A 16,409-nucleotide genomic window follows, 5' to 3' on the forward strand; every position below is an offset into this window, starting at 1 on the left:
CGGCGCGCCGCGAGGGACAAAAAGCATCGGGCGCGTTTCGTTGCAGCGCTCTGTTTCCCGCCTTCACCCCCCGGTTCGCTTCCCGCCTTCCCCCCCCGGTTCGCTTCCCGCCTTCCCCCCCCGGTTCGCTTCCCGCCTCAGCGCGGCTCGCCGCTCCCGTGCGCCATGGCAGGTTGCAGGGCCGCCGTCCGCACAGCCGCTGTGTGAACCGGTTTCCCCCCCACTGCCGGGCCCTCAGGTGCTGGCGAGCGGTGCCCGCAGCACAAGGAGGGCTTTATGGGCCGCGCACAGCGGCTGCTTTGTGCGGGGGCAGCCTCAGGAGCCCGTCCACAGAGGCCCTCCTCGCTCCTTGCCCTGCGTGGGGCTCAGGGCCTTTCCCTTCCCCGTGGCCTGCCCTGTGTTGGTGGGTTGAGGGGACAGAAAGCCACTGACCCCGGCCCAGCTGGGAGCCCTGCTGCTCTTTCTGTGCCTCTGGTGTTCCTGCCCATAGGGCTGAGCGTGAGCCAGGCACCACAAAAGATGTTTGTCACAGAGCAAGGACACCCTCCTTACAGGCAGTTTTCTTTTATTGGATGGGTATGAGGCATGAGGGGGCACAGCAGGCTGGCACAGATGGGTCCCCTCCTGCTGTAACCCTCTGCACGGCTTCTCGATTCCTTCTAGCAGCATCAGCTATGAGCGGGGGTTCTTCTGCTACGCTCTAACAGCCATGAGCAAGCAGGAGGAATCCTAGGATATCATAGCATCTCCCGAGTTGGAAGGACACACTGAGGCCAACTCCAAGAAACGGCTCTAACAGGATGAGGGCTGAGGTCACCACGCTGATCCCACTCCATCGCTCCGCAGGACAGAGCCACATCTGCCTCCAGCAGAGCCGCATCTCAGAACTCATACTGGGACACAAAGGCCGTGACCTTGAAGATGTGCTTGCCCAGCAGCACCTTGCGGGAGAACTCGCTCATCTCCAGCTCCACCTCCAGCGTGGCTGGCCCCACCACCGGGCTGCTGAGCACCAGCTCTCCCGTCTGCCGGTCGGAGCGCCGCACTGCAAAGACGCCCTGGCCCCGGCCGCCTATGATGGTGAAGCGCAGGCTGTCACCCACAAAGCGGGTGGTGGACATCTTGAAGAGGACGCGGGGCACGGTGCGGTTGGCCTGGAGTGGCAGGTAGTGAAAGGAGATGGAGGTGGCGGCCAGGCGGCAGGCTCGGCTGTCTGTGGGGCAGGGGTTCCTCTCACACTGGCTGCCAGGAGAGAAGGGAAACCAGCACTCATAGAATCATAGAATTGAGTTGGAAAGGACCTTAGAGGCCATCTGGTCCCACTCCTTGCAATGAGCAGGGACACCCACAGATCCATCAATGCTCGGAGCCCCGTGCAGCCTGACCTTGGCTGTCTGCAGAGATGGGGCATCACCGCCTCTCTGGGCAGCCTAGCACAGAACAGAGGGGCAGATCCCCTCCCTGCCCTGCTGACTGTGCTGCTTTGGATGCAGTTCAGGGCTGTGAGGGTATATTGCTGCCTCATGTACAGCTGCCACCCACCAGTACCCCCATGCTCTATCCTCTTGACCTCTAGCTTGTACTGATAGTGGGGGTTGCCGCAACCCAGGTACAAGACCTTGCACATAGCTTTGTTGAACCTCATGAGGTTCTCCCAGACCCACTATGTTACTTGGCTTTTGGGGAACAGACTGCCTGCTTGCAAACAAGCTTATGGAGACCACCAACCACGCTCAGCACCTCCAAGCTCACGTTCTGTGATGGAGCAGCCCAAGGAGGCTACATCCAAGCATGCCCAGCCTTGGAGAGGTGTCCCTTGGCTGGGTGCAGGATCTGGATGCAGATCTACGGCTCAGAGATGGGATGCTGCTCTGCTTGGGTTGCTGCAAGAGCTGTGCCAGGACAGGGGGAACGAGCCAGCGGTGCACAAAGCAGTTCAGTCTCACAAGCAGCACTGGGGGGCGGGTTGCATGTTGAATTGTAGCCAAAGGCACCACATAAATGTACAGAGGAAAGGAAATGGCGTCGTTCCCTCCCAGGTCCTGGGCATCAGCACTGTTGACATTTGATTAAAGCTCTAGCAAAGCCAGCCTGGAGCATGGCTCCCGAATAGAGGTGCTTTGCTTGGGCTGCAGCCCTGAGCACTAGGCAGCGCCTGCATAAAGCCCCCTTGTATTTGGGTGCTCCCGCCTGCTTCCACAGCCACCAGTGTCCCAAAACCTTTGGCAAGGAGCATCCTGCAGCACACCAAGCACGCTACGTATGACAATTTGCTGCCAGCACTCTCCTTGCTGCCCTTTGATGCTGTGATATAGCACACACATCATCTCCTCCCTGAGGTGATGGCACGATACTCACAAACTGGAGGTCTTGACATAGCTGGTGTTGTGGCGTGGTGGGGGGCACTTGGGGCGCACGCAGCGGTGGCCCCCGAAGGTGTTGATGCAGAGCTCGCCGTGGGTGCAGTTGTGCTGGTTCCCACTGCACTCATCCACATCTGCAGTGGCAAAAAGGCAGTGAGTGGGGCTGTCCATCCTCTTGGCCATGTAGCATATATGGGGTGCTCAGCATCCCTCCTCTTACCCTCACAGGTGTTGCGGTCGGCATGGAGCACATACCCCGGTGGGCAGAGGCAACCGTAGGAGCCAGGGAGGTTGAGGCAATCATGGAGGCAGATCCGGGTCTGGGGGTTAGGCTGGAAAAGCTGGCACTCATCCACATCTGTGGGTGGGGATGGATGGAGGCTGAGGCGCCTCATCCTATCATGCCTCATCCCTCCTCACACCTTGTACCTTGGCAAACACCTCCTGCTCGCATCTGGAAGCCGACATCACAGCTGCAGTGCCGCGAGCCTGGGCGTCCCTCAGCACAGCGGGGCTGACGGCTGAAGGATGAGTTGCTCAGTGTCACCCAGTCTGCAGGAAGAATGTGGTGTCACCAGTGGGGAAAGATGAGATGGTCGCAGCGTGGCCCTGCAAGCATTCCATCCTCCTCCACTCCCAGGGATGCATAAGGCACCCCAGCCCAAATCTGGGCTTCTGCTGAGCTGAGGATGGCTTTGAGGGCACCTACAGGCATAGACAGGGCTCTGGCAGCTGGCTCCTGACCAGCCCCGAGGACACAGGCATGTGTAGCTCTGGTTGCCATCCACGCAGGTCCCACCGTTGGCACACGGGTTGCTGGAACATTCATCGATACCTGGGGAGAAAGGGCTCATAAATACCACAAGACTAGGGGCAGGGAAAGCCAATTCCTGCCTCTTCTTGCCACCCAGCCTCGCTGGGATGCAGCCCTGCTGCAGGGGATGTAAGATTGCTCCTGAGCAGTCCCACAGTCCCAAGCCTACAGCACTTCACTTCTGCAGAAGGGCTGGGTGCCGCTCCAGGTGCGGTCCCTCCGGCAGGTGCGCGACTCCGAGCCCACCAGCTGAAATCCAGCATTGCAGATGAAGTGAACGTCGTGGCCCACCTGTGCGCTCCGGCCCAGCTTCCGCCCGTTCAGGGGCACCGCCAGCTGCGGACAGGTGTCTGTGGATGGACAGATGGACACGACTGAGGATGGGAGCCCAGCCCTATCCCTGGGTTGGAGCCCAGGAGAGCCAAGCTGGTGTGATGGAGATGCTGAGCGTTACCGTTACGTTTGCCAGCGAGCCTCTGGATGCGGCTGTGCAGCACTGAGAGCTGCTTCTTGAGGCTGCGCGTGCCCTGGAGGTGGGCAGCCTCCTGTGCCGACAGCAGCTTCTGCATCTGCCGCACGGTGCTGAGCACTTGCTGGTGGCTCAGGCACTCCTGGGGGAACACAGGGCCCTCCCCATCACCCGCTGTCCTGTGCTGTGTCCCCTCCCACACCAGCTGGGGACAGTTGGGCTGCTCTGGGCTCATACATCTGTATCCCACTGCAGGGTCTGCCTTTGCTTCCGCATCTGTGCCAACCTCAGCCCTTCTGCCTGCTCCTATATCAGCACCTTTGGTGCCTGAACCCCCCCAAGTGGCTCTAGCACCCTCCCTGATAAGGAAAAGCCCCCAGACCACCACCTGTCCATGGGCAGCCCTATGGGTGACCCACCCATGCTCACCTTGGGTGCAGGGTCCTTACCTGGGTTCTGCCGAGGGACAGCTGCAGGATGCACAGGGCCACCCAGCCTGGCAGTGGGATGAGCATCGCGGCACAGCTGGCTGCAAGGACGAGACACCAATATTCCATCCTGCCCCACACCACAGCCCCATCAGGGTGGAATCAAGGTGGTGTTCCCTTCCCCACCCCGAGCTCTTGCAGCCACATCACCCAGAGACCCCCACCACTGTCCCACAACCCTCCATGCAGTGACATGGCACTGTGACCACCATGTGGCATCACCCCACAGCCACCCTTACCCACAGACCTGCTGGATTTCAGGGGCTCCGGGATGTTCCCCAAGCTCCCAGCCCAGCTCAACCTCCTTCAGTCACTCGCTCACAGCCTGCTCCTCCGCTCACCGGATTTAATCTCTGTGTGTGCCTGCATGCCTGAGTGTTTGTTGTTTTTTCCCCTGCCCGAGCCATAGGAAAGTTTCCCCTTGGCACTAGCACTGGCCTCTCCCTTCCCTCTCCACAGATCAGAAGGTTTGGGGCCTTTTATGTCACACGGGCAGCAGATGCTGGCTTTCCCTGCGGCTGTGGCGTGCTGCTGCTCACATGGGATGGCCGGGGCCAGGCGGTGGCTGTCACGGTGCTCACAGCCTCACCGGTGCTCAGTGCATGTGGCACAATGGGTGTGTGGTATGGAGCTGATCTGGAGCATCTGCCAAGCACGGGGAGGGCTCCTGGGACCAGAGTTGGCTTTGGGGTCTGCACTCGGTGGGGGGTAGCTTGGCTGCATTGCAGCCTGGGATTGGGTTAGACTCAGGATCAGCATCAGTGTTAGGGTGAGGGATAACATTAGGGTTAGGGTAGTGTTAGGGTGAGGGAGGATCCTGGACTGCCTTGCATGGGAGGCTCCAGCGTTGTCCCTCATTGCAGGAAGGCATACAGAAGGGACATGGGCTGCTCTCTGGGCTGGGCTGCTGGGGAGGCTCGGATCCTCCCCATCCCAAATGGCGCAGCTGGTGGGGATGCCAGAGGCTCTGCAGGAAACCCATGGGCTACACTGACCTTTCATTTTGGAGACTCACACGTTGCCCTGTGCCAAGGGAGCCCCGAGCACTCAAACAGAGGGGGTTCTGGGCCCCCTGCCCAACGCCGAGCATCCCTCCCACTGTCGCCCACCCTGTATCCGCGTTGCCCAGCTCACTGGAGCGGGAATTTGGCCTTGTGCCCACAGCTCCCTCCCCAGCAGTGTGCATTACCTCCCCAGCATGTTTAATTCATGGAGCAGGAGGAGAGCAGGCAGTGGGGCTGGGGGGCGATGCCCAGTGCCTGCGATCCCGACCCCTTTGCAGTAGAGGGGCTGGAACCGAGGGGCCCCCCGAGCTGTCTCCACTGCCTGGGACTGTTTTGACAGAGCTATTACTCACCCGTCAACCTTTTGTTCAAGCTGACCAGCAGCGCCTGTCTGAAGTCCTGAATAGGATCAAATCTTGGAAGCAGACACGCAGGCACGCAGGACTGGCTCGTCCCTCCCCAAATCCTCCCTTCCCTCCGCAGTCCTCCCTTTAGTGAGCATGGAGGACAGCAGGGGTCTGGCTGGCCTGCTGCTGGTGCTGCTGGCCTGCCTGGCCTGGAGGGTGGGTGAGTCGGAGAAGCTGTCCCCACTGGCTCCAGGACCCCGAGGTAATGGGAAGAGGGGGTGGGGGGGGCTTTCTGCTCACATCAGGCTAAAAGCAGCTTGGGAGCCCCGAGGCATCGTTCCCAAAGGGATGGGGTGGATGTTCCCCTGCCCTGTACCTAAACAGGCAGGGGGCTCGGGTGGTGATGAGGTTGTGGGGCTGGAGATGGGGATGTGGGGCTGGGGCTGGGGATGTGGGGCAGGGATGGGCTCTGGGCTGGTGGCAAGTGCAACACGATGAAGGCAGTGCTGTGCCGGACCCCCCCCCACTGAGGATCGGGTGCATTCCTGGCAGTCTCTGCTACTCCCCAGCCCCTGTCCCCTTTGTGCTCCTGTCCCAAAGTGCTTCCTTCACTCCCCTCTGGTCTCCATGGAGACCCGGGTGCCTTCCCATAACCAAGGCTGCCGCAAGGGACCAGCAACCCAGCTGCACCTTACCCTCTGCAGCTCTCAGCAAGAAGGAGACATTCTTGGTGCTCTCACTGCACAACAAGCTGAGGAGCAAAGTGCATCCGCCTGCAGCCAACATGCAGAAGTTGGTGAGTGCCCCAGCCCTCCTCTGCCAGACTCAGCATGCACCAAGGACTTGATTCTCTGAGGTCCCCAACATCTCATGGTGGCCGATACCCCAGTGCTTACCCTATATCCATTGATGGTCACCAGTCATCTCCTGGTTGCCCTCAATCATCTTTTGGTTGCCCAACATTCCCAATAGTCCTCAGCCATCTCCTCATGGTCCCCAGTCATGTCCCAGCTGTTTCCAGTCATCTCCTGATGGTTTCCCAACATTCTCCCTGGTGGTCCTCAGTCATCTCCTGGTGGTTCCCCTTAATTTTCTGATGGTCAGTCATAGAACCATAGAATCACAGAACCATAGAATCATAGAATGGCTGGGTTGAAAAGGACCTCAAAGATCTCACCTAGTTTCAAATCCCTTCCACAGGCAGGGTCACCAACCACTAGACCAGGATGTCCTAGTCATGCCCTAGTGATGTCCTAGTAGTCCCCAGTCAACTTTCAATTGTCCCCATTGTGGTCCCCACTTGTCCCCTGATGGTCAGACCTGTCCTAGTGGTCCACAGTCATCTCCTGATGATTGCCCAACATCCCTCCTGGTGGTCCCCAATCATCTCCTTATGATCCCCAGTCATTCCCTGGTAGTCCCCAATCATCCTCTAGTGGTCAGTCATGTCCTAGTGGTCCTCAGTCAACTCTCAGTTGTCCCACATCATCTTCTTGTCTCCTGGTGGTCAAACATGCCCTGATGGTCTCCAAGCATCTCCTGATGTTTCACAATCATCTCCTTGTGATCCCCAGTCATCCCCCAGTCTTCAGATACATCCTAGTGATCCCCAGTCATCTGCTAATGACTCTGGTGGTCACCCAACATTCCCTGCTCATCTATTATATCCAAGAAGTCCCTGGTGCTTCCCAAACATCTCCTGGTCGCCCAACATCCCCTGGTGGCCCCCACTCAATTCCTGGAGTCCCCAGGCATCCCCTGGGTGCCTCCACTATCTCCCATTGCCCACCAGTGCCCCCAGCCTGGTGTCCCAGCAGGAGTGGAGCGAGGAGCTGGCACAGCTGGCGGTAGCGCGGGTGGCAGGCTGCCTGGAGGGCCCCACTCCTCCCCCAGCCCCACAGCTGGGCTGGAGCGAGGCCTTGCTGCCGGTGGGTGCCGGGGGCTTCGTCGAGCTGCTGGAGCGCTGGTTCGCCGAGGGCCGACGCTATGACTATGGAGCGGCACGCTGTGCTGGTAATGCCACCTGCCGCCATTATACCCAGGTGGGATGGGGACCGGGGGGAGTAGGTGGGGGACAGGAGGTGGCAGAGGGTGATGGTGTGCCTGTCCCGTAGCTGGTGTGGGCCACAGCAGGGCGGCTGGGCTGCGGCAGGCAGCTGTGTGCCGGGAGCCGGGGCCGCAGCCAGGCCTTTGCCTGCGCCTACTCACCTGGGTAAGTGGGCGTGGCCGAGGGGAGGGGGCGTGGCTTTGTGCTATAAGTGGGCGGGGCTCAGCCAATGGACGTGGCTTTGTGCTGAGTGGGCGGGGTTGCGATGGGTGGGCGTGGCTTTGTGCTGTGAGTGGGCGGGGTTCCGATGGGTGGGCGTGGCTTTGTGCTATGAGTGGGCGGGGTTCCGATGGGTGGGCGTGGCTTTGTGCAGTGAGTGTGTGGGTTCAGCCAATGGGCGTGGCTTTGTGCCATGAGTGGGCGGTGCTCCACTGGGTGGGCGGAGCTCAGCAGGAAGGGCGGGGTCTCTTCCCTAGAAGGGGCGGGGCTTATGCTTAGTAGGCCCCCCCCTATGGGCACTGAGTTATGGGGGGGTTCCTCTCTCCCTTCCTGGGCAGGGGGAACTGGGAACTGGATGGAGCCCCCATCGTCCCCTATCAGCGTGGGCCCTGGTGCTCACTGTGCACCGCCAGCCTCTCCGGTTGCTTCAAGTCCTGGGACCACGGCGGTGGGCTCTGTGGTCAGTCCCTGCAACCCTCAACCCCTCAGCCCAGCCCTACCAGCCCCCTGATGGCTGCATACCCCCATGTGTTTGCCCAGAGGTCCCCAGGAACCCGTGCCGCATGAGCTGCAGGAACGGTGCACACCTCAACGTCAGCAGCTGTCAATGTGCCTGTGCCCCCGGCTACACCGGGCGCTTCTGCCAAGGTGAGCGGTGCCCACAGAGGACAAAGAACAAGCTGGATGCAGACAGCACAGGGCCTGAGTGGCCACACAAGCCAGATCACTGTGTGTATGGGGTGAGTGCAGTGCATAGGAGTGATGCATGTCTGTGTATGATCGATGCTGTCCATCCATGCACGGTGTGGAGCATCCGTGTGCAAGCTCAATGCAGTGCATGCATGCTTGGTGCAGCCCATGCATGTGCAAAGTCAATGCAGTGCATGCACGAGTGGTTGCTGCTGCGCATGTATGAGCAGATTTGGTGCTGTGTGAGATTGGTTACTGCAGTGCATGTATGTGCATGGCTGGTGCTGTGCATTTGTGAGCAATATTGGTCAGAGTGTGCACGGTCAGTGCAGCGCATGCATTTGCCTGGTTCATGCAGTGCCTACAGCCTGCTCTGTGCATGGTGCATGTGCACTGCTGGGCTGCTCATCGTGGTATTGTGGGAAGGTGCACGGCTTCAGGGCCGGCTGCCCTGCGCAGCCTAATTCCCTGCTTCTTTGGCAGTGCGGTGCAGCATGCGGTGCCTCCACGGGAAGTTCCGGCAGGAGGAGTGCTCCTGCCTCTGTGATGCTGGCTATGGCGGTGCTGAGTGCGGCAGTGAGTGGGGGCTGTGCCCGCCGGGGGGTCCCTTTGCCCCAGAACCCACCTGTGCCCACCTGTGCCCACAGCCAGGGTCCCATTCCCCTTCCATGCTTGTGATGTGAGGATCGATGGTGACTGCTTCACCATTTCTCCCGAGGCTGACACGTATTATGGGGCCAAATCCAAGTGCCAGGTGAGCTGGGCCCTCCCAAAACACCTGAAACCCCATAGTTCAGCCCAGGGACTTCAGCACTGAAAAGCAGAGGACAGATTTGAGCTGCTTGCTGGCTCCTTGGCTTCCCTCCAGGAGAAAGGGGCTATGCTGGCCCAGATCAGGAACCAGAAGGTGCAGGATATCCTGGCCTTCTACCTCAGCCGCCTGGAAAGCAACAACAGGGTGATAGACATCGACTTCGACACCCATAACTTCTGGATTGGTGAGTCCTGTGTGCAGCTGAGGGGTGGTGTGGTGTCGGGGTGCTGGTGGACATCCCATACCTTGAATGGAAATTACACTGTACTGGAGGACATCCCATCTCTCTAACGAACATCCGACTCTTCTCTTGGTCATCTCAACCTTCTGGTGGACATCCCACCCCCTGTGATGAATATCCAACCCTTCTGATGGACATCCCACCTCACTAATGGATATCCAAACTCCCTGATGGATATCTCATCCCCTGATGCACATCCCACCCCACTAATGAACACCCCACCTCACTAATGGACACCTCACTCCTCTGGCTCTCCAGGTCTCACCTACAAGACGTCCAAGGCTTCGTTCCGCTGGGACACGGGAGAGCCTTCTGCCTTCACCAGCTTTGCTTTTGGGCAGCCAGACAACCAGGGGTAGGTGCCCAGCTCCCATGAGAGACATGATGACCTCTGTGGCACTGCCATGTCCCCCTCCTCTCCCACACAGATTTGGGAACTGTGTGGAGATGCAGGCAGCAGCTGCTTTCAACTGGAACGACCAACGCTGCAAGACCCGAAACCGGTACATCTGCCAGTTCGGTGAGCACGTGGCCGCAGCCCTTGGGTCCCCCATGTGCACAGCATGCAGGCCCAGAGTACCCTGACTCCACTTCCCACGCAGCCCAGGAGCACATCTCCCGATGGCAGCGGGACCCCTGAGCAGGTATCTCCATGCTGTGGGACAGATGTGGCACTGGGACCTGCAGAGAAGGGCGTGCGCTGTGCGTCAGCATCCCAAAGCTGCTCCTTGCCTTCCTCTGTCACCACCTGTGACAGCTGTTGGGGCAGGGAGATGCCCAGCCTGGGAGTGTCCAGGTGAGGTGCCAAGGGGACTTCTGGGTGACACAGACCTCGGCATGACTCGGGGTGAGGGCTGGGCACTGCAGGTTCCTCGTCGCCGGGATAATAAAGCCCTCTCTCCATTTGGAAGAGCCACTCGTCCTCTTTTCTCCCATCTGGGTCCCTCATCACCTGGATCCTGAGACCTCCAGCTCCAATAGATGAATTCAGGAGGGTTCCCCCCCCCTCTCCCCCAGATCCGCACACTCTGACCTTTCCCTGCTTGGGAAACCGAGGCACGGGGCTGTCCCTGCGCACCCCGAACGCACGCATCGCTGGGGCCGCTCGCTCCCCCCGGCGGCGCGGTGGTTCGGGCCGTTCCCCCTGTCGGATCGGCGGCCGCGTGGTACGGCCCGGGGAGGTGCGCTCGGGTCGGGGCCGCTCGGGCCGGGACCGGGGCTGAGGACGGAGCCATGAGCGCTCTGAGCGGTCGGGACGGGTGGAGGTGTGAGTACGGGGATGGGGGTGTGGGCACCGGGATGGGGATGTGGGAAGTGGGCATCCACAGCTGGGCTGTCCTCCGGTACCGGGATGCTCCTTGTTGTCTTCCGCAGGGCAGGGTACCGGGATGTCCCCACCAACCCCCAAACCAGAGATGTCCACCCCTATGGAGGTGCTTCCATGCTATCTGTTCATCCCCAACAGACAGATTTCCTCCAGGATCGGGATGTCCATTCATCCCAGTGCTCAGATGCTTTCTATGTTCTGCTCCCCACCTCCCGTCCCTCCCCTGCATAGGGATGCTCTCCAGCACTGGGATGTCCCCACACCATCGACCCCAGAACAGGGATGTCCTCCAGCTCTGGGATGCTCCCCTGTACCCACTGCTCCCCAAAACAGGGATATCCTCTTTTACTGGGACATCACCATTATCACCCAGTACAGGGACATCCTCCCAGTACCAGGATGCTCCCAGGACACGGATGTCCCCTCCAGTACTGAGATACCCGTTTCAGGGCAGGAGCCCCAGCACAGGACTGGTGTCGTAGGGGTGGTGGAGCCCAGCTGACCCTAGTCTCCTGCCCCCAAGGATGGTCCCACTGCTGTGTCACACGAGAGCAAGTGTCTACTAGCTCCCTTTGTGATGCCCTCCTGTGGCATCATGACAGGCATTGAGCTGCTGGGGGATGCTGGGGACATGGGGCAGGTTTGGGCACACTCACTGAAAGCAAGCAGTGCAGCAAGCCCTGTGGGAGCCATCTGCAATCAGAAGGAATCATCTGTGGGATATCCAGGCATGGTGATGATGGTTGGGACACCTGTGGAAAACTGGACATGGTGATGATAGTTGGGACACCCACAGGACAGGCAGGCATGGTAAGGTTGGTTGGGACAAGCCACAGGACCCATGGGCACGGTGATGATGATGGAAAGAAAGCAGTGGGCAATTTGTAGAAAGACACCTCATTTCTGGGAGCAGCGAAGCACATCTGGAGCACCTCTGGGCTGGAGCTCCTTCAGGAAGGACAGGAGCCATCTGCTGCGGTTCCTGGTGGTGAGTTTAGATTTTTCCATTGCTCATGACCCTGCTTTTTCTCTCTGCAGATCTGGACGTGGCCAGAGAGGCAAAGCCGAGCCGGGTCAGGTTGGGCCAAAAGAGGCCGCACAGCAGCAGCCTGTACCCGTGAGTGCCAGTGCATGGGCTCCTTGTGCATCTATGGGTCCCCATGAGCAGCTCCTGGGGGGTCCCGACTGAGCCCCAAACCCACCTCACTGAAGGGTTTGGAGGCTTCTTCTATGATTCCATGATTCTTCTATCCGTAAGAAGAGCTCCATGGTTTTTACAATGAGGTACCTTAGTGGACAGCCTGAGGACACAGCATCCCTACCCACATAGGGATGGGGCCACCACCAGCAGCAGGACAGGTCCCCATCCCTGGAGCAGGTCCCACCCCTGGGGCAGCTCCCCATCCCTGGCTCTTGGGGGTCCCCTGTTCATGCTGGGTGCTGCACGTATGGCACATGCCAAGAGGTGATGGCCTCGAGTTGTGCCAGGGGAGATGTTCAGGTGGGGTATTGGGAACAATTCCTTCTTGGAATGAACAGCTGCCCAGGGAGGTGGGGGAGTCCCCATTCCTGGGGGTGTCCCAGAACTGTGGGGATGTGGCACTGAGGGACGTGGGCAGTGGGCACGGTGGGGGTGGGCTGGGGTCGACCGTGCGGATTTTAGTGGTCTTCTCCAACCTTCATGATTGTGTGATTCTATGACCCAGAGTCAGCACCGGGCTCCGTCTCGTTAGAGCTTCTGGATGGAATTAATTGCTCTACCCGTTGCCATGGCACTGGGGCCCCGCAGGGATGCGGTGCTGGCAGGGCAGGGACCGTGGTCCCAGTGGCCACCAGAGCGCAGCAGCCATTGCCCATCCCACGGGATGCTCTGTGGAGCAGCTCTGGGTCGTGCTGCCAAGCAGCACCAGCACATGGCGAGGCAGTGACCGTGCTCCAAACACAAACCCTCATCTCAGAGCCTTCTGCAGGGATGGGGACGTGCAGCAGGAAGGTGTCCCTGCCCTGCAGTGCTGCAGGTGCTGACTTGTTGTCCTCCATCCCCTTCTGCAGCAGTACCTGCGACCTGGACTACAACCTCTACAGGGATGACTTCCCATACCGGTGAGTGCGGGGCCATGACACAGGGGTCCTGGTATCCCGTCCTCCACTTCTGCCCCAGGCGAGCACCCTTAGAGGGATTTTTTGTGCCATTTGTGCCACCGCAGGGTGTATGAGTACCAGAAGATCCCACCCCTCATTAACCGCATCCCCGTCAAGGCCAGGAGAACGCATGCAAGAGCAGGAGGCACAAGCAGCCCCAGCCCCCAGCACGGGGCGCGGAGCAGCGCCAGCTCCACAGGGACACGGACGAAACGTGAGTGGGATGTGGTGGCCCCAGGTACCCCCAGGGTGCTGGATGCTGATCCCATGGGATGCTGAGGGCTCCGCTCCCACAGTGAGAGCCGAGGAGCTGCATTCCATCAAGGGGGAGCTGAGCCAGATCAAGGAGCGGGTGGACAGCCTGCTGGAGAGCCTGGAGCGCATGGACCAGCGCAGGGAGCGGCTCTCGGGTGAGGGATGCTGCCATGCATAGCACGTCCAGACCCCATGGAGACGTTTCCCATTCCCTCATCCACTTTGGGTGTTCTGCATGGGCACCCTGAGCCCCTACTGTCCCTGCAGGGTGCAAGGAGAGTGAGAAGAAGAAGGCAGAAGTGGGCTCAGCATCACCAGCACCACTGGGAGAGGGCTCACGAGGCAAGGAGGGGAGCGGAGGGGATGGGCGCAACACGGACAGCACTGAGGAGAGCACAGACACGGAGGAGATGGTAAGGTGGTGGCCAGCTGCTGCCAATGCTTTGCCGAGATCAGGCTCTGGGTGCAGCCCAGGAGCCCGCTCTGCATTTCCCTTTGCAGATGAAGGCCCACACCTCAGACCACGAGGGGAGCCAGTAGTGGGGATGGCAGAGCCCCACAGCTCCTGCCCCATCTCTGCATCCCTTTGGAGGCTCCCGGCAGGTGCCAGGCTGGTACCCAGGGCTTCCTGCACTCATATTCCCACCACCAGTGCCAGCAGCCCCGTGCCCTGCATTGGCCAGCCGTGGTGAGAGAAGTCTTTGTGTTTGAGTGCGCATTGTTTTTTTTATCCCTCTTGTTTTGCTATGTAAGTACGTGGGGAGAGTGGGAGGGCAGAAGCTCCACATCCCAAAGGATCATTAGCCCGGAGCTGAGATCTGTGGTGTCCCTGATCCTCCCCTCCCCAATGGGTAAAGTATCCCACTGACCCAGGGGTCACACCAAGCCCTCCATCCCATGAGCACAACACAGGCCGGATGCGCTCCCCATGCAGAACAAAGCCACAGCGCTGTCCCTCCTGGGGACACAGATGGCCACACCTGATACCACCAGCACAGGGCACCCAGCGGTGTGGCCCGGAGCCCAGCCCCACATCACCAGTGGGTTTCTCTTAATGGTGTCCCTAAGGATTCCATTCTTTGCCACCATAGCAGGGATCCTGCCGGCCACCTCTGCCTGGGGAAGTTGTGCCTCCATCCCTCTCCCTACATGTCTGTGTCCCCTGTTTTGAGGTCGTCCTCCTCTTGCTGGTAGGAAGTTGTTCTGTATTTCTAATTTGCTCCGGCAAAAGAGTGTATTGTGCTGGAAAGGAAAAAAAAAACCTGTAATTTGTATTTCTTTTCTCTGGTTATTCGGCTTCAGGTGTACTCCCAGTGCTGATGTTTGAATGGGGGCACAGCAGGGTCAGCCCCCAGCTCCACCCCAGAGCTTTGTGGGAATCTCAGCAGCCCCAAGCAGGCAGAACTCACCAGGAAAAAACAAAACAAAACAATTTTATTGTACAAACCCAAAACAACACAACGCAACCTGTCCTTCTGCCACCCTGGAGTGCCACAGGCAGCAGTCAATGAGGCAAGAGGTGCCGGGATGCGGTGGTGGTGGGGATGTCGTGGTGTCTCTGGCAGCACCAGGCTGGGCCTGGGGTCTCTGATGGTAGTGAGGTCTGAGGAAGGGTTTGGGGTCTCTGATGGCACTGGGGTCTGAGGAAGCCCTGAGGGTCTCTGCTGGCACCAGGGGCAGCTCTGGGGGTCTCTGGTGGCATTGGAAGCAGTCCAGGGGGGTCTCTGTCAGCCTCAGGTAAGCCTTGGGGGTCTCCGATGGCACCGGGGGCAGCTTGGTGGGTCTTGACGGCATCCTGGGGGGCTCCAGTGCTGTGAGGGGTGGCTCAGGTAAGGCCTTGGGGGTCTCTGGCAACACCAAGAGCAGCTCCAGCGGTCACCGATGGCACCGAGGGTGGCTCCATGGGGTCAGTGATGGCAGCAGCAGCGGCTCTGGGGGACTCTGGTTGCATCAGGGGTGGCTCGAGGTCATTGACGGCATGAAGAGCAGCTGCGGGGGTCCCTGCCGGCACTCCTGGGGGTCTCCGGCAGCGTGGGGGGCAGCTCACAGAACCCACCGGGCTCAGAGGCAGCGCCGTGCGCCGTTCCGGGGGTCTCCGGTGGCACGGAGGGCGGCTCCCGGGGGGCTCCGGCACCACCACGCGCGGCTCCAGCCGCACTGCGGAGCTCCCCTCGGCCCGCCCGGCCCGCAGCTCACGCCCCGTCCCGCCGCCGCGCGGCGCGCAGCAGGCAGTGCCGCAGCACGGGGTAGAGGCGCTGGCAGCCCTCCACGCCCAGCCGCAGCGCCGCCGCCCAGCCCTCGGGCTCCCCCCCGCGGCCGCCGCCCAGCACCGCCGACACCTGGTTGAGGGCGGGCAGCAGCGCCACCGTCAGGCGGGCGGCGGAACCGCGCTCCTCGGCCTCGCCGGGCTGCAGCAGCCACGGCCCCGCGGCGGAAGCGTCGCGGTCGCCGGGCGGCGGGCGGCACAGCGCGCAGCCCACGGCCAGATCGTACATCTCCACCCCCGCGTCGGCCAACGCGAGGGACGCGGCGCTGACGGCGGCGGCCAGGGCCGAGCCGCCGTCCTGCAGCAGCAGCGCGCTGACGACCAGCCTCGCCCTCGGGTAGCGGGACAGCCGCACCGCCGGCTCCAACGCCTCCCGCAGCGCCGCCGCCGCCTCCCGCTCCGCCTCCCGCTCCGCCGCCCCCCCGGGTCGGGGCCGGGCCCCGCGGGCGCAGAACGGAGCCCGGCGGAAATCGCACAGCAGCCGCCCCGCTCCCACCGCCCCGCCCGGCTCGGCCGCCTCCCGCGGTCCCCAGGCGGCGCACAGCACCTTCGTGCCGCCGCTCAGCTCCACGTACGCGGAGCCCTCGGCCTGGCTCAGCAGCCCCGCGCGGGCGAACAGCGGCCGCAGCGCGCAGGGATCCCGCGGCGCGGCTCCGCTCTCCTCGCCCTCCTCTCCTCCTCCTCCTCCCGCATCCCGGGGCCGCGCCGCCCAGAGCTCCGGCGGCTGCGAGTCCTCCGGGCCGTGCAGGCGGCGGTGATCCAGCGGCATGGCGGGGGAAGCGGGCGCGGAGGGGGGGAGGAGCCCCGGCCGCTGCGCTCCGCCCTCGGCCGGCACCGCCGGGCAGCTCCGCAGCGCCCGCGTCTACAGAGCGGCTGCCGGGGGTACGAGCGGGCGGGCGGCTGCACGGCTGTGCCCAGGATGG

The 16,409-nt window shown here is 61.3% G+C and overlaps 4 protein-coding genes across 9 annotated transcripts; 2 read left to right on the plus strand and 2 right to left on the minus strand.

Annotated features, from left to right (window-relative positions):
* Positions 1-77: 77 nt before the first annotated feature.
* LOC116243838 (fibulin-7-like) lies at positions 78-4,468 on the minus strand. Of its 2 annotated transcripts, XM_090149791.1 has the most exons (9): positions 4,382-4,468; positions 4,096-4,175; positions 3,632-3,788; positions 3,357-3,527; positions 3,073-3,198; positions 2,793-2,915; positions 2,584-2,721; positions 2,359-2,497; positions 78-1,242 (listed from the first exon to the last, which is right to left on the minus strand). In XM_090149791.1, exons 2-9 carry the CDS (start codon positions 4,159-4,161, stop codon positions 882-884), a joined length of 1,281 nt encoding a protein of 426 aa, XP_090005917.1. In that variant the 5' UTR covers positions 4,162-4,175; positions 4,382-4,468; the 3' UTR covers positions 78-881. The 2 variants fall into 2 exon arrangements, with proteins under 2 accessions (XP_090005917.1, XP_031471140.2); XM_031615280.2 differs by lacking the exon at positions 4,382-4,468 and having other exon boundaries at positions 4,096-4,203.
* A 1,148-nt stretch (positions 4,469-5,616) lies between these two features.
* On the plus strand, positions 5,617-10,183 carry LOC116243837 (C-type lectin domain family 18 member A-like). Of its 3 annotated transcripts, XM_090149790.1 has the most exons (12): positions 5,617-5,747; positions 6,190-6,281; positions 7,303-7,527; positions 7,600-7,697; positions 8,090-8,211; positions 8,292-8,399; positions 8,925-9,017; positions 9,089-9,195; positions 9,310-9,439; positions 9,755-9,851; positions 9,925-10,016; positions 10,099-10,183. In XM_090149790.1, the coding sequence occupies exons 1-12, from the start codon at positions 5,639-5,641 to the stop codon at positions 10,134-10,136; spliced, it is 1,311 nt and encodes a 436-aa protein (XP_090005916.1). In that variant the 5' UTR covers positions 5,617-5,638; the 3' UTR covers positions 10,137-10,183. The 3 variants fall into 3 exon arrangements, with proteins under 3 accessions (XP_090005916.1, XP_031471139.2, XP_090005914.1); XM_031615279.2 differs by lacking the exon at positions 5,617-5,747 and having other exon boundaries at positions 5,846-6,281; XM_090149788.1 differs by lacking the exons at positions 5,617-5,747; positions 10,099-10,183 and having other exon boundaries at positions 5,846-6,281; positions 9,925-10,081.
* LOC116243825 (RNA-binding Raly-like protein) lies at positions 10,118-14,632 on the plus strand. 3 transcript variants are annotated; one of them, XR_016470825.1, is made up of 8 exons: positions 10,118-10,292; positions 11,862-11,940; positions 12,876-12,926; positions 13,031-13,179; positions 13,262-13,375; positions 13,488-13,633; positions 13,722-14,410; positions 14,523-14,632. XR_016470825.1 is itself a non-coding variant. In XM_090149798.1 (7 exons), exons 1-7 carry the CDS (start codon positions 10,118-10,120, stop codon positions 13,758-13,760), a joined length of 753 nt encoding a protein of 250 aa, XP_090005924.1. In that variant the 3' UTR covers positions 13,761-14,494. The 3 variants fall into 3 exon arrangements, 2 of the variants coding, with proteins under 2 accessions (XP_090005924.1, XP_031471125.2); XM_090149798.1 differs by lacking the exon at positions 14,523-14,632 and having other exon boundaries at positions 13,722-14,494; XM_031615265.2 differs by lacking the exons at positions 10,118-10,292; positions 14,523-14,632 and adding an exon at positions 10,616-10,763 and having other exon boundaries at positions 13,722-14,494.
* Position 14,633: 1 nt separating this feature from the next.
* Positions 14,634-16,353, minus strand: EXOSC6 (exosome component 6). Its single transcript, XM_031615258.2, has one exon. It carries the CDS (start codon positions 16,253-16,255, stop codon positions 15,413-15,415), a length of 843 nt encoding a protein of 280 aa, XP_031471118.2. The 5' UTR covers positions 16,256-16,353; the 3' UTR covers positions 14,634-15,412.
* Positions 16,354-16,409: the final 56 nt, after the last annotated feature.

This window comes from Phasianus colchicus, chromosome 13 (assembly GCF_987193195.1).
Source record: "Phasianus colchicus chromosome 13, bPhaCol1.hap1.1, whole genome shotgun sequence".
In the NCBI taxonomy this organism is placed as follows: domain Eukaryota; kingdom Metazoa; phylum Chordata; class Aves; order Galliformes; family Phasianidae; genus Phasianus; species Phasianus colchicus.

Coding starts and splice junctions, on each gene's coding strand:
- EXOSC6 (XM_031615258.2), bottom strand. CDS start 16,255: ATGCCGCTGGATCACCGCCGCCTGCACGGCCCGGAGGACTCGCAGCCG.
- LOC116243837 (XM_090149788.1), top strand. CDS start 5,889: ATGAGGTTGTGGGGCTGGAGATGGGGATGTGGGGCTGGGGCTGGGGAT. Junction 7,528..7,599: donor CCTGCCGCCATTATACCCAG/GTGGGATGGGGA, acceptor CCTGTCCCGTAG/CTGGTGTGGGCCACAGCAGG. Junction 8,212..8,291: donor CCACGGCGGTGGGCTCTGTG/GTCAGTCCCTGC, acceptor GTGTTTGCCCAG/AGGTCCCCAGGAACCCGTGC.
- LOC116243825 (XM_090149798.1), top strand. CDS start 10,118: ATGGCAGCGGGACCCCTGAGCAGGTATCTCCATGCTGTGGGACAGATG. Junction 12,927..13,030: donor AGGGATGACTTCCCATACCG/GTGAGTGCGGGG, acceptor GTGCCACCGCAG/GGTGTATGAGTACCAGAAGA. Junction 13,634..13,721: donor GCACAGACACGGAGGAGATG/GTAAGGTGGTGG, acceptor TTCCCTTTGCAG/ATGAAGGCCCACACCTCAGA.
- LOC116243838 (XM_031615280.2), bottom strand. CDS start 4,203: ATGGAATATTGGTGTCTCGTCCTTGCAGCCAGCTGTGCCGCGATGCTC. Junction 3,789..4,095: donor TGTCCCTCGGCAGAACCCAG/GTAAGGACCCTG, acceptor GTGTTCCCCCAG/GAGTGCCTGAGCCACCAGCA. Junction 3,528..3,631: donor GCTCGCTGGCAAACGTAACG/GTAACGCTCAGC, acceptor GTCCATCCACAG/ACACCTGTCCGCAGCTGGCG.